Genomic DNA, 15,123 nt, shown 5'->3' with positions numbered 1-15,123 from the left:
ATCTCGCTCCTGGAAGATAGTGATAACTTTCCCATTGATGACCAGCTTCCCATTCTCAGCCTTGACAGTGCCGTTGAACTTGCCATGGGTGGAATCATATTGGAACATATGGACCATGTAGTTGAGGTCAATGAAGGGGTCATTGATGGCGACAATATCCACTTTGTTAGAGTGAAAAGCAGCCCTGGTGACCAGCCGCCCAATACGGCCAAATCCCTTTACTCCGACCTTCACCATCGTGTCTCAGGGATGCGGCTGAGGCTGCACAAGAAGAGAGGGCAATCTGGATCGACGAGGAGCAGAGAGCCGACTCATGTACTTTTAACTTGCTAGTTAAATTTGTGTCTTCTAAGCTGCAACGGTTCCATGATACATCTTCAAGGATGTGAACATGTATGGTTAAGCACAATTGATAACAGTGCATCTAAATTCCAAAATCAATCTCCACAATAGTCTACGTCTTTCCTATTGCCGAAGGGGCCCTTTAGAGTAGTGAGAGAAGATCTTCACCCTGAAACCTACAGCGTCCCTTTTCAGCAGGAAGTAGCTAAGAGAATATACCGTCCCCTTTTCCTTATGAATCAGGGTGAAGTCTCTCTCAAGGAAAAGTGATAGGGAATGACAAAGGAGATTAATCAGAACTGGTTTTGACAAGCACTGTGGCAATGGGACAATTAAAAGACTTCCAAGGGGGTGGGAAAAAAAAGAGGAACGAACAGGGGGGGAGGGTAGAGAAAATAGTGCAACAATGAATGAATGGAAATCCAAAATCTCTGTAAATGTTCATTAAAATTAACAAAATTTAATTTTAAAAAATTAAAGAAAGAAAAGAAACTGAAGCCACAAGAGACAGAGACCTTTCAAAGTCAGAGACAGAAGCTAAGCAGGGTCCAAACTCTCTTCTGTCCCCACTAGAGTCTCAGCTGCTTGTGAGGAATGAGCATGGATGCTTGCTTCTTCTCATCATCTGTCTCACTGACTACGGGAGCAACTAGTTTCTCCATGATGAACCATGCAACCGTCCTTCCCATTCACACCCTTGTACATTCCCAAGACGGCCCACGATGAATCATGCCTCCCATTCACACCCTTGTTAAGTCTCCAGATGACCCCTGATGAACCATGCCTCTCCTTCACACAATGGAACACTGCACATGGTGCTGTGAAACTCCAGAGGGCAGGTGTTGAGAGGTCTCTGCAGCTTCCACACCCTTCTTCTCAAAACTCAGTTTTCAACAAGCTCAAGAGACAACGTAACAAGATTTACATGAAGACCTTACTCAAAATACTCAACAAGCTCCCAGCCAACAGTCCAGCACTGACTTGCCAGCCAGGTGAATGAGGCTTATAAAATACTGAAAGTTCGGCTTTCCATAAAACACATCATCTATAAAACAGACTACTCGCAGAAAAGGACTTCCAGGTAACATATTTCATTTGTTTGTTCAGAGCCCTCAGTCACCTTTGGACTTCCTAACCCCTCTACCATGCCAGCCAGCACTGTAGAAAATGCAGCAATCCAGAAAAGAACATAACCTCCAAGTTCTAGGCTGCGAAGCTACACAACACTAGCAGCTGAAACACTAGCAGAAATCCCCTTACCTGTTAGGCTGGAACGAGATTTGGTCGTAGCCTGTGAGTTCACACAAATCTTTCTCAAGCTCTCGGAAGAGCTGCTGGTAACCCTGAGCTTGGTCCAGAGGCACAAAAGGGTGGATATTTGCAAATTCTTTCCATGTGATAGGCTGAAGGGCAAAAAGAAAGGAAAGGACATTATACATAACTTTTTAAATATATATATTTAACAGAAATAACAATGAGAACAACTTAGGATGATAGTACCAGCCAACATGAAAAGTACCTACTATGTGTACTATGCTGTTCTAGGCACTTATTATTAGGTTAGATTAGTATATTTATTAATATAAGTATATTAATTTAGGCTACTTTCTGGTTGCCTAGTTAGTAAGAAGTTGCACTGCAGTCCCAAAGGAACGTGTTTCAAATCTACCAGCAGCTCTGCAGCAGAAGGATGGGCAATCTCCTCCCACGCAATTCATTGCTTCTGAAAACCCACCGGCGTCAGCTATGGGTCAGTCCCAACTCGAAGGCACACACCACCACCAACAAATTAACATAGTTACTAATCGTGTTTCACCACAATCTTATGAAGTAGGGTCTATTGCTATCTTCATTTTCCAAGTGGACAGAAAGGAAGCTCATGTGAAAATGTGCTTCTGTCTTTTCAGAAACAAAGTCCAAAGGTAGATTTATATTCATGAGACTCAAGACATGGTCTCCATTGTGGGTTATTCAAATTCTTACAGAGCACAGGGTGAGAAGAGGAGGAAGCAGAGAGCAAGACAAAAAACTAAAAGGAAAAGGGGAAACCCTTCCCATCGCTCTTGAAAATGATGCTGCTGAACTGTTGTGATTTCTCACACCACATAAATCCTCAGAAATAAGCTCTCTTTACTGATAGATCCCAGTCTAGTGGAGAGACTTGCCAATCACAAGCTAAGTTACACAGTCTATAGACAAAGAAAAGCATTCAACCTCAAATCTTTACCCTTCGGGCACCGTGGGTGGATTTCTGAAAAGACAGCTTAAAGCTCTTAATTCTACCTGAACTTAAGAGCTAGAAATGGATACAATAGAAGCTGAAAATACAGCAGGTTGGTTTTCAATTTCTTTTGGGTTTTTATCTGTTTTTTAGGAAAGCTAAGAAGACACAATTACAGTGTAGGTAATTATCTTGAAAGGGATTTTACCCAACAAAGCATATAATGAAATATCAGGGTTTCCCTTGAAGATTGTCAAGGACCAGAGTCAAGGACTATCAGAACCCACCACTTCCAAGCCTTTCCTACTCACAGTGACCCTGTAGGAGAGAGCAGATCTGCCCAGATCCCGAGGCATCATTTTTATGGAAACAGAGGACCTCATCTTTGCAACACTGCAGCAGTTGGTGGATTTGGATTTGAATTGCCCAAGTTTTGTTCAGCAGCTGAATGTCTTTAACTACAATGTTACCAGGGTGTAAAGGGATTTTTTAAAATAGCTGCTAATTCACAGTCATAGCATGTGATTACTGAGTTCCCTGCTTATCCTAGGCAATTGTCTTTACGGCACATTCTCCAACAACTCAACTTTCCGCCTGTCAGTCGGTTAGACTCAGTGACTTTCCATCAGGTGTCCAAGGTTCTAAATCTTTATAAAAGGAGACTGCCCATCTTTCTCCCTCAGAGTAGCTGGTGGATTGGAACTTCTGACCTTTTGGTTTGCAACACAAATTCATACGGCACTATGCCATCAAAGCTGCTTATTTATTCTCTTGACAGAGGTGAGCTACTTACTGTGAGTTCAGAAGAACTGTTGAGCTTCATGGTGCAGGATCCCTTTAAGAAGCACACAAACAAGGCATCGCATTAGTGAATCCCTCAAGTCCTCCCACCAAGCCTCAGAGCATCCCACACTGCCTCCCGCGGATCCCCCCTGGAGCAGATGGGCTGTGACCGAAGGACAGGAGGGTCAGGGGAGGGGGCTTGGAAATGGGAAGAGAGGTGATAAATAACTACCAGTGGAATCATGCTATGAACAAGAGAAATGTCTTTGTTTTCCAATTTCTTCATGTACCGGACGATATTTGTTTCTGAGTGATAGCTGTGAACATGAAACACAGGATTTGGGTCAAGTAAATTGGATGAGTCCATACACATCATGCTAAAAGATGAGATGCCTTGAGCTCTACCTTCCAAATACAGATCAAATGGGATCATTGGTAGCATACCAATAACACATTAGGTGGAAAATATGGAAACTTCCTCAGTCTCAGAGAGCTCCCTGTCAAAAAGCTTCCAGTGGACCTGAGATTCAGGTTGAGAAGAGACTTTCAAGGTCACAGGTGTGAACTTCACTTTGTATAAACCCAACTTCACTTTGTATAAACCCAAATTTCCTTTTCCTGGTTTTGCCAAGGGAGTAGTGCCAACAGACAACAAGGGGTCCTTTGCCCAAGCCAAGCATCCTCAGAGCTCTGGCTTATTTGAAGACTAAGGTTCCTCTGACCTATGCATGGCCTTCTCAAGATCCTTACATGCACGTGTAAGCTGGACAGTAAAAACCCGGGAGGAGAGGAGAACTGATGCTGTCATACTGTGGTGATGCCAAAGACCAGTCAATAGACCATGAACCGAGAAAGAATAAAGACTCTTACAAGACATACAACCAGCAGGCTCCTCAGAAGTGACCATGCTGAAACTGTCTCTCAGTTACTTTGGACACATCATAAAGAGATGCCAATGACTAGAAAAGGACATCATGTTTTTTAGAGGGTCAAGGGAAGATGGACTGATGCAAGGTCACAACAATGATCTCAGACATAACAATGACATAGTGAGGACACAGTAACAGGTGACCACAAGTCAGAGGACTGCGGATAACATTGTGATCTAGTCCCAGGCCATGGTTCAGCCCACATCTCAGATCACATCGCAGCTGAGGTCCGAAACATCTCCCTGACTGTCCTCCCCGACCTATCGCCATAAGCTTCACAAACCTGTTAAACACTTGATGCGTGAGGAACGGGCTCGTTCTCTTCAACATAGTCCCTGGGATCCCTCTTGCCTCTTCCCCCATGCTTTCAGCAACCAGTTCCTGCATGGAGAGAACACAGAAGCTCAAGAGCCGGGATGTGACCAGCAGCACTTGGAGACATCCAGACTTCAGGCTCACAAAGTCAAGTCCCGTTTGGTGACAGGGCAAAGGAAGTCACCACCGTCTTCTAGGATGTGGTAACGAGTGTCAGGGGTACGCACTGTATGTGCTCTAAACCAGCTTCCACTATGTGACGTCTCCTACGGCCAGCATGCACAAACCCAAGGACCAAGGAGTGGAGATGGGAGTAGTGCCACTAGCTATTAACCCTAGCGGCCCTTTCGCAGAATTCTTGTTTCCTGTTTCTATGACTCTTAAACTGTGTGGGGCCTGGGGGTCCAAAGGGAAGAATTCTCCCTACACAGTGATTCTACTGAACTGGAAACTGAGAAGGCCAGCTGGCCACTTGGGACTGCTCAAGCCTCTAGCTCAACAGGCAAAGAAGGGTGTTAATATGTTGGCTGGTGTGACTGATCCTGATTACTCAGGGAAATAGGACGGATATTCACGATGGGGTTAAAGAAGAGCTTGTCTGGAGTACAGGGTATTCTATGCTCTGTGACTTTAGCCAATGAGAAACTACAACAAATCAATTCTCCACCTTTAAGTTCATTTTATTTTTAAGGAAACAAAAGTTTTGCAGGTGGGTCACTAAAGTTAATAGCAAGAGCTGCCACTCCCTGTGCCACCAGGAGTAAGGGGGAATGTGCAGGTTTTACTTGGAAAAAAATTTCTGTTTCCCTCATGTTTCACTGAGTAATGAATCAAGTGCCAAGAAAATTATATCTTAAAAGGCTATTTAATAAGTTACTGAGGGACATTACTCAAGCAAGGATTCTCACTTGACAAGGCTCTTTTATCTGGGAGAACAGTTCCAGCGCAATTCAGGGCTCGCTCTTCCTTCCACCCCAGGCTGATAGTACCATCTAGAGGCCTGAGTGGGTACTGCTGCATAAATACTAGTCAAAGGCACAGAACAAACGGTGAGCTTAAATTCAGGGCAGTCTTCCTGAGATAAAGAAGTCTCTCCATCACACTCGGGCTCACAAGGAGTGAAGCCATCTTCGACAGGACCTCCAACAGTCACTATGAGTTTCACCTTGGCGAGACCCATGGAGGTTTTGGTGGAGGTTGTTTGTTTGGTTTTGTTTTTTAATTTTATTTTATTATTTTGTGTGTGTACCGTCAAATCAGATCTGACTGGTACAGGAGGAGGAGATTGTTCCTCCTTCTCCAGCAGAGCATCTGGTGGATTTGAACGGCATACCTCTGGTGGATTCGAACGGCATACCTCTGGGATTGCAGTGGTTTGTTTGTTTTTACTTACAGCAGATGACTCACAGCCAAAGATCCATAACAAATCGTCCAGGTCTTTTTCGTTGACTGTCTCATCAAGTGAAATGCCGAGCTATGGAAATGAATACAGAAGAAAAAGGACACGCTCTCAATTCTAAGACCATCAGAGAAACCCCAGGAGAGCTCGAAGGGTGAGAAGCGGTTGGAAAACTTCAATCTGACCCAATAAAAAATGGTCAAACTGGTGATACAACAAGCACGTTCGCCAATTGGACCCGTTCAGGACTTCACGTGGTTGCCTGTACCAAGTCGGTTCTGGACAGGCCAATGGCCGTAGGGCGCACCTAGGGACCAGCTGATGGCTACGAATCTCCTCACCTTTTGGTTAGCAGCCCAATACATTTAATATTGTGAAGAGATCACTGGAATCTTAAGAGCAAATTTAAGTTTTAGAGTCCCCTAAAAAAACACACTATCACGAAAACTGAGGAAAATGATCACTCTCGAGGTAAATCACAGAGTTTCAAATCAGAAATAAAAATATTGGAAAAAATTGAGTGGATGCAAATCTCCAACACAGAGATAGTTTTCCAATATGGATGTTCAAAAATGTAAACAGGAAGCTTTTTATGGGGAAAGTCACCAAAAGATGACTTTAGCGGATTTGTAAAATAAAAACCAAAAACCAGTGGCATTTTGACTTACTGTCCCATCGTCAAAGTGCCGGAAGTTGATCTGCCGCTGGGCGGCCCTGTCCAGGACTTCCTTGGGTGGACAGCCGCACTGAACCTTCAAGGTGTCGAAGAACAAGGCATGCTGGAGTTGGTGCCCTGCACGCTTGAGACCTGGATGAGACAGGGGCACCAAGAAGCTCTACCCAGAATCTCCTGTTCTCAGATCACAGAGGAAGCAGGCCCACTCCTCTGCGGGCCCAGGCCCAGGCCCAGGCCCCGGCCTGGCTACTTGGCAGGTGCTTCTTCTAAAAACAACAACTGAAGTAGACTTATGACTGGGCTATGGAAAATAATGACATGTATTTTTAAATGGAAAATCAGCATAACTGCTATCTAAAGTTAACTGTTGTGCCTGTTTTAATTTCTATCCCTCTAGAAGGGGTATGTATGAACTCTATGGACCTTTTTTTTTTCTTTTTTCTTGTGTGTACCATCAAATTGGATCCAAATGGCACAAGAGTATATCTCCCCTCCTTCTCCAGTGGTGCATCTGGTGGATTTGAACCATATGCTTTTGGGATTGCAGCATAACTTCTTGCCACTAAGCCACCCAAGCCCCCTCTATGGACTTTTACAAAGAACTTCACTATGCCAAGAATTTATCTGTATATATCTCCTTTTTTAAAAAAAACAAAACAAAACATTTTCTTTTCCCTTTCCATCTGCCGTCCATATTCCTTTTTTTACCTTGTCTACTTCTAATTAGGCAATCTGTATGATATTGTTTTCTCTCCTACCCTATCACCCCCTCTCCAACTCAATCATACTTTGAAATTTTTTTGAATAGTTGTTCCCATTTTTTTCTATCAGAGTAGCCATCTTTGTTGGGAAGGGTAGATGGGAGAGACAATAAAAAACCTTTAGCTTTCAGACGATCAGAGATGTAAAACACTTTCTCCCCACAAGTTTCTGGCATGACTACAGATTTTGTACCCAGTTATGAATTTTCAAATTTACTAATTCAAATTTGAGGCATTCCATGACTAAATGTGTTCAGTATCTTAAAAACAATTGACTCACCTTCAGACAAAATCAGAGTGGCGTTATGGACCCTCCTTGCAATGTGCTTTAGTCCGCGGGAGCCGTGGTAGATGGCAAACATGGCAGCCATATTTGCCAAAAGGGCCTAAAGAAAACACAAGGGACTTGACTTGTGTGAGCATTACTGGATTTTTTTTATTCTCCACAGAAGTTGGAAGCCAACAACTTTCCGGGTCACTGGAGGGGGAAATAGCAGCCAGGATACTTGGGAATCACTAAATCTCTAATCTCACAGTAAAGCAGTTTCATGTATTCAGCATAATCGCATCCGCACTGATGGAGGAAAAGGACATTAAAAAGCAACATTCAACGCTGGAAGATAGTCAAGCGTTAAAAAGAAAGGTAAATTCAACCAGGTTTTCCTAGACAAAAGTAACAACAGATTTTCAAACACCGCTGCTCAGGGAATATGGTGACAGCTGTGAGAGTGGGGCCCTGGCGTCCTTTCCAGCCTCGGCTTCACGCCTCTGACAGAGGGTCATCTTAGCACCTTTCTGTCCATGACCATTAGTGGAAAAGGTTTGCGCTTCCCTTCTCTGAGCGGTTTCCACCTTACACAGGTCTGGCTCTTGCTGTACCACCCTGGAGGACTCGGGTTAAACACTAGACATCGAATTTCAGGCAGCCAAGAAATGAATGGTGAATCTGAGTGAAGGCCTGACATGGATAAATGCAGGATGGGAATGAATGGAAATCCAAAATCTCTGTAAATGTTCATTAAAATTAATAAAATAAAATTTTTTAAAAATGCGGGATAGGGCGTATCAAAGCCAAGCAAGTTGGCAAGGGATAGATTAGAAAGGGAAAGCTGGAGCCTCCTAGATTATTCCCCGGCGAAGGCAAGTAGAGAGATCTTCCTGCGGGTTGGATGGGGACTGTGTAACAATAAAGAACTTTTTTCCCAAAGAAAAAAGTGAACTTGGGGGAGGGGAGAGGGGGGAGGGCAGGGAGGAAAATGTGCAACAATGAATGAATGGAAATCCAAGTTCTTTATAAACTTTCATTAAAATATAAAAAACCAAAAATCTCTTCCTCCTAAACACTGAATGGATGTCTCAGGAAAACATTCACAGGTGAGTGAGTGCCCCACACAGAAACACAAAGGAAGAGCACTGACATTGTTCTGGTACATGATATCTCTACCAGTGACAAGGTCTCTCCAGGAGGGAGTCAGACGCTGCGAGCAAGGAAGGGTCTTTGATAGCAAAAACAGTAACAAAACAGATGGAAGGTGAAGGAAATCAAACTGACTAATGGCCATCAGCTTTTTGGTACCAAGGTTAGAGGTGGGAGAAAGGAGTGTGCGTGTCTAGGAGATCCTGGCTTCCTGTTTGGAAAGAGAAGACAGTGATAGTTGCTTACCATTATGAATGTAATGCACATCACCGAGTTCAAGTGAATAACTACAGTTTAATAGGAGCTAAAACCATCAGTTAACAGCAGACAACCCGCTGTGGTGTAGCTGACCCTGATGCTCTGCACGCTTCTGAGACACAGAAAAACCTCACCACAGGCTCCAAGGCTGTAGAGCGTTATGCAGAGACTGTTGCAAAGCTCCCCTGTGTGCATGGTGGCTTTTCACAGCTTGGCCTTTCTGCTTGAACTCAGTGCTTTAACCACTGCACCACCAGTGCTCCTTTGAGTAGCTTGCAGATTGTTAAGTGGTAAAGTATACATTTATATATTTTACTGTAATATTTCTAAAAGTAGGAGAGTCACTTCTTTGTCTCTTGGTTGACTCAAGATCTAAAGATAGAAGAATTTTAGGGGAATATGTGAACTTATATTTTCCCTTCATTATAAGAAAACACTTCTGGGGCCAAGAATGTACAGGGAGTGTGTGTGTGTGTGTGTGTGTGTGTGTGTGTGTGTGAACACTGAACACCAGTAGAAGACACTGCATTTTGACCAGACAAGTTCATGGAGCTTCTCAACCACAAGACCTTGCCGTTTCTGGTATGCTCACCGCTGGAAAGTGGCAAATGAGTGCATGAGTGAATGAATGACTGCAGGAGGAACGTGGTTCCGTGGCTGGTAAGGCTCCCATGGGCCAGGTCACTGGGAACGTCACTAACCTGCGCTGTGCAGATGTTGCTGGTGGCCTTGTCTCTCCGGATGTGCTGCTCCCTGGTTTGAAGAGCGAGGCGATACACTTCTTTCCCACTGGCATCTCTGGACCAAGGAGAAAGCATCCCGTTAGGACCAGGCATTGTCACACTGACCCTGCCTCCTTCCTTTCCAAATGGAAGTGAATTCAGCAAGTTTGCTTGACTGCAAAGTTATAGGAAACATTTCCCAGATCTTCCTCGTCTAAACATCAAAACTACGGAATTGATATCAACTCTTATTGATCCAGAGACCAGAACAGAACTGCTCCTCAGTTTGCCTGGCTGTGCTCTTAATGACAGCAGACTTCACATCTCCTTCTCTAACACTGCTGGCTGGGGGTGAAAGACCAACATTCTGGTCAGCGGCCTGCAGCCTCTTGTCCTAAACATGACAAGTTCTTTTCAGTGTCTATTTCGTTTGTAAACAGCATCTGTCTTATATGTATTTGGGTGCATCTATCATATGTACTTTGATGCCTTAAATGGAGAAAAACATTCCAAGAATAGATTTGATACAATGAACATTGTGACATCAAGGATTACTGTTGTTATTACATATCATCAAGTTGACCATGACCCCTAGTGATCCTATCAACAATGGATCTGAACCCTGTGTTGTCCCCATCATCTCCAACGTGTTCAAGTCCACCGTTACAGTCACTGTGTCAACATCTCGTTGAGGGTCTTCCCCTGCTTCTCTGACCCTCCACTTTCCAAGCATGAAGTCCTTCCTAAGGACTGGCCTCTCCTAACAAAATGCCCGAAGTACGTGAGGTGAACTTTCATTCTCTTTGCCTCGAAGGGGCACACTGGCTACACCTTTCCAAAGACAGATCTGTTTGTCCTTATGAATATCCCATAGCATATTCACCATTCTTTTCCTCAACTCAAAGGTTATGACATCAAGGAAAAGATATAAGAAAAAAAGCAAAGGGTGATTGAAAAGCTGGATCATTAAAAAGACCAAAATGGACATAAGACTAGACTCCGAAATTACTCTTGAGTGGACAGTAGCTACAGAGAGTAGAATTGATGATGATGTGAAACAAATTTCAAAAGACTGTCTCAGCAAATAAAGTTAAGTAAGGAGGGACAGATCCTTGGAGAGGGACATCATGCTTGGAAGGGTGGAGGGGCGGCGCAGAAGGGGAAGACCCTCCATGAGATGGATTGATTCAGTGACTGGGGTAACGGGGGTAGGTGTGTCAGAGACAGTAAGATTAGCACAGGACAGAGCAGGGTTTAGGGCTGTTGTACATAGGCTCTTTAACAATGCATGTGTCTCTAATATAAATACATTTAAATATTTTAGAGAATATAAATAAAAAGAAAATTTTTTTTTAAATTCTTTATTTAATTTAATTTTTTTTGTGTGTGTGTACTGTCAAATCAGATCTTACTGATACAGGAGGAGATCATTCCTCCTTCTCCAGCAGAGCATCTGGTAGATTTGAACCATGTACCTCCAAGATTGCAGTGCAGCTTCTTGCCACTAGGCCACCAGAGCTCGCTAAGAAAAAAATTTTTTTAAAGGTAAAAAAAATAATTTACACACTCTGAAGAAAAATCTGACTGAGAACTTTTTTTAATGAGCCCTATATATTTTGCTACTTTATGTTATTAAATCTTAAAATTTGTATTTTTGTAAGTTTCAGTTTAGGTCCTTCAATAAAAAATTGCTGCTGCTTAAAAAAAAAAATCTTAAAGGATGTCATTTCACTCTTTACTTCCAGAAGCTGAAACGGTCTATTTTACAGAAAAGTAAGATACTTTGAATAAAAATCAATGCACAATAACTAATCAACAAATTGATTTAATTAGAACGCTTCCTGCCTTGTCCCATCTGTGAAGAGCATCACTAGAAGCAGCAGCTAATGTAAGAACTTGAACAAATTTGGTTTTGTCTTTTGCCAGCATGGTGACTGAAAGCTGTACCCAGTGGATTTGAAATTTCTGCAAAATCATGGTTGACAGGTTCCAGGGGCACTTCTAAATGAACACATATTAGGGAAAGGGCATGATGATCTCCCTCTGAAAATTAGCCAGGTAAGCCCTGAGGACGACAACAGAACCTGGCCCATGCTGGAGGAGGAGCTCCTGGCTGGGAAAGCATTCCGCACATACAGCGGCTGCCAACAATGGATTCCGCAGTGTGGAGATGGCCTAGGAGCCTCTCGCTGTACACGGAGTTGCCATGAAGCGGACCAACTGATCAGCAGCTAACAATACCAATAGCAGTTCATAACTGAAATGGAATCTCCTTTATTATTTTTTTAAAAATTTATTTTATTATTTTTTGTGTGTGTACTGTCAAACTGGATCTGATTGATACAGTAGGAGATTGTACCTCCTTCTCCAGCAGAGCATCTGGTGGATTCAAACCATGAGCCTTCGGGATTGCAGTGCAGCTTTTTGCCACTAGGCCACCAGAGCACCCCGGAACCTCGTTTCTAAATCTATGCTATATGTTTCCTTTATGGACCCGACCTGGCCCTGCTAGAGGTGAAGCACATCAACACCGTGCCCAGAGGCACCAGAATCCCATTCTTCAACAAGCAGAGCACGTGTCGCCTTACCTCGTCACCCCAACCATTCTTCCAGGCATCATTCGCACCAAGTTTTCTCTGACAGCAAAGAAGGCTGCATGGGGTCCCCCATAGCCCAGGGGTACCCCAAATCTCTGTGAGTTTCCCAGGGCAATGTCCACCCCAAATTCTCCTGGTGGCCTCAAAATACACAGGGCTAGAAGGTCAGTAGCACAGCAGGCTAGAGTCTGAAAATTAGATGAGAGGAAAATGGACAGTTGATTACCTTCCGCTCAGAGCAGAGGCCACGTTGAAAGATGATCTCAAAGGCAGATGGTCAGAGCTGGGCAATTATCCTGTGATATCATCTACCGACTCATTCATTCAGCAGGTATTTATCGTGGACCTACCTTGTGCTAAGGTGCATGGACCCCTGGACCACATGCTAAGGAGTCCTAGACTTACCATGTGCTAAGGGTCTACCATGTGCTTGCAGCCCGTGCATAACGTATACAAGGTCAGCAGTTCAAATCCATCAGCTGCTCTTCAGGAAAAGCTTGGGCAGTCCCCTCTCTAAAGATTTACTGTCAGCGTCACTGAGGTAGTTCCGACTCACAGTGGTAGCTCTGCTTTTAATACCATGGGCTAGGAGCCCTGGTAGCACTGGAGACCAAGTATTGGGCTGCAATGCAAAAGGCTGGTGGTTCAAATCCATGAGCTACTTCTTGGAGGAAAGGTGGAGCAGTGTGCTTCTGTGAAGATTTATGGTCTCAGGGACCCGACATGGCAGTTCTACTCTTTCCTGCAGGGTCACTCAGTCAGAATCGATTTAACAACAGTGGGTTGAGTTTGGTGAGTTTACCATTTGCTAGGAATCAGAGAACAGAACAAATTCAAAGGAAGGAAAGCGTTTTATCATTCTATGTAATAACAGTTAGGAAGTTTCTGTACCCCGCTCTGATGGGCTCGCTCCACGAGGTCCGAGAAGTCTTCCACTTTCCCCTCGGTGTCAGGGTACTGGAACAGGACTCCGCTGATGTCTTTGCCACTAAAGTCCATCTCGTGGGGTAACTTCAGCTCAATCACGACCCCCATGTATCTGGAAAGACACGTGAAAAAGAAAATATGCTCCCGGTTTACAAGTGGATAATCCCCTCGAGTTTCTTTCTTTACCATTGATTTTCTATCCCCCTATTCAGTCTCCCCACCCCCCTGAAGCCTCTGCAGTTTCCTCTCCCACACAGAGCCCTTCAGGTCAACACTACATCCTAACAGCTCAGCTTCTCTGTCTCTCTTCTCCCCACTTACCACCCACCACCCCCCCTTTTCAGTCAGGACCTGCTCCTCAGAGAAGACCCGGGGCTGAAGGACCACCCTGAAGCCACAGAGGTGGCCTCTTCCACCTGGAATCAGTCTTCCATGAAAGCGACCTCAGCAGTTCAAGACCATGAAAAAGACCTTCCTTAGGTGGCCAAACAATCTCACTGCAATTATGCATCAGAAACCCCTCTGGAAAGTGGTGGTGCGGGCGCAGGGAAGACGGACTAGCTTTCACCTCAGAGAAGGCAAACGCACCACCCCAAAGGGGGTCGGCACCGTGTTGGTTTTAGCTGGTGGAAGCACTAATCCAAACCTTTTGCTTTTCCTGTCGTCATACGCCTAGGGATTTTGTGGATTCCCGTAATCTGTCTTGGCAGGATGCACATAAAATTTTTATGTGAGGGTTCTGTTTTTCTCCCTCAGTTTTTCAAACTTTCTGAGGCACTGGTGAAATTACTTTCAGATTTGTAATGACTGCTTTGCAAGCAGAAAAAAAGCAATATGACCTCTTGATAAAGGACAAGGGTAATCAAAGCCCTGTGAATTCTCTCCTCCATTTGGACCCTGTCAAATTCAGAGTGAGAGAAAACAGATGATTCCAACACAGCAACCCTGGAGGACAGAGCAGACCTGCCCCCCAGGGATTCTAAGTCTGTGAGCCTTCATGGAAGCAAAATGCCACACCTTTCTCTGGCCTGGGGCCTGGTAGGTTCATACCGCCAACCTCTTGGTTGGCAATCAAGCATTTAACACCTGGCTCCAGGGAGACAGTACAGAAGACCATGTTACCCAAGTTCAAAACCCCAGTGGAATTCATTACTTGGCTCGAGTCTGGACAACAGCTATTGTCTGTGGGTGGCAACGAGGGTCAACGAAAAATTTCCTCCTCTTGTTATGCCTGTTTTAAGAAAAAACACATATAGCCATGAGCATATAAAGAATCTTTTATCTTTAAAAAAAAGAATTTTTTTTCCTCTCTCTGGATTTATTTTGAAGTTTCTACTACTACAACCTCAAGTTTATCAATTGCTTTGTCTCCACATTTAAGTACCTCCTAATACTATCTTTTGAAAGCAGAAGTGGCATCCACTTCTAAGTAACATGCCTCCAGAAACTCTCTGAACTTTGATAAATGTCGATAGTTGTAGAGGAGCTTTAAGCCTTTTGTTCATAGGGTCACTATGAGTTGTGCTCGACTTGAAGGCAATCAACAATAACAATATTATCTTGAGTGATTTTCATTTGAAACCTTGTACTTTCCATCTCTAAAAGCTAAATAGCTTCTTTAAAAAATAATAATAAGGGGAGCTCTGGTGGCCTAGTGGCAAGAAGCTGCACAGCAATCCCAGAGGAATGCGGTTCGAATCCACCAGACGCTCTGCCGAAGAAGGAGGCGCAATCTCCTCCTGTACCAGTCAGATCTGATTTGACGGTACACGCACA

At 44.0% G+C, this 15,123-nt stretch overlaps 1 protein-coding gene across 1 annotated transcript in view; it reads right to left on the bottom strand.

The window, feature by feature from the left end:
- Window positions 1-15,123, bottom strand: part of GLDC (glycine dehydrogenase (decarboxylating)) — a 99,380-nt gene that overhangs the window by 45,280 nt on the left and 38,977 nt on the right. Inside the window, exons 5-15 of the mRNA XM_006881305.1 lie at window positions 14,501-14,578; window positions 13,312-13,459; window positions 12,412-12,608; window positions 9,803-9,899; window positions 7,707-7,812; window positions 6,658-6,797; window positions 5,984-6,064; window positions 4,559-4,656; window positions 3,579-3,663; window positions 3,357-3,398; window positions 1,603-1,745 (exon numbers count right to left, since the gene is read on the bottom strand). Coding sequence (XP_006881367.1) covers window positions 1,603-1,745; window positions 3,357-3,398; window positions 3,579-3,663; window positions 4,559-4,656; window positions 5,984-6,064; window positions 6,658-6,797; window positions 7,707-7,812; window positions 9,803-9,899; window positions 12,412-12,608; window positions 13,312-13,459; window positions 14,501-14,578 — 1,215 coding nt within the window. The remainder of the gene's footprint in view (window positions 1-1,602; window positions 1,746-3,356; window positions 3,399-3,578; window positions 3,664-4,558; window positions 4,657-5,983; window positions 6,065-6,657; window positions 6,798-7,706; window positions 7,813-9,802; window positions 9,900-12,411; window positions 12,609-13,311; window positions 13,460-14,500; window positions 14,579-15,123) is intronic.

This window comes from Elephantulus edwardii, unplaced genomic scaffold (genome assembly GCF_000299155.1).
Source record: "Elephantulus edwardii isolate Elephantulus edwardi_28Jun2011 unplaced genomic scaffold, EleEdw1.0 scaffold00014, whole genome shotgun sequence".
NCBI classification, from domain to species: domain Eukaryota; kingdom Metazoa; phylum Chordata; class Mammalia; order Macroscelidea; family Macroscelididae; genus Elephantulus; species Elephantulus edwardii.
Note: the sequence above shows the minus strand (reverse complement) of the source record. Positions and strands in the feature narration are given on the sequence as shown.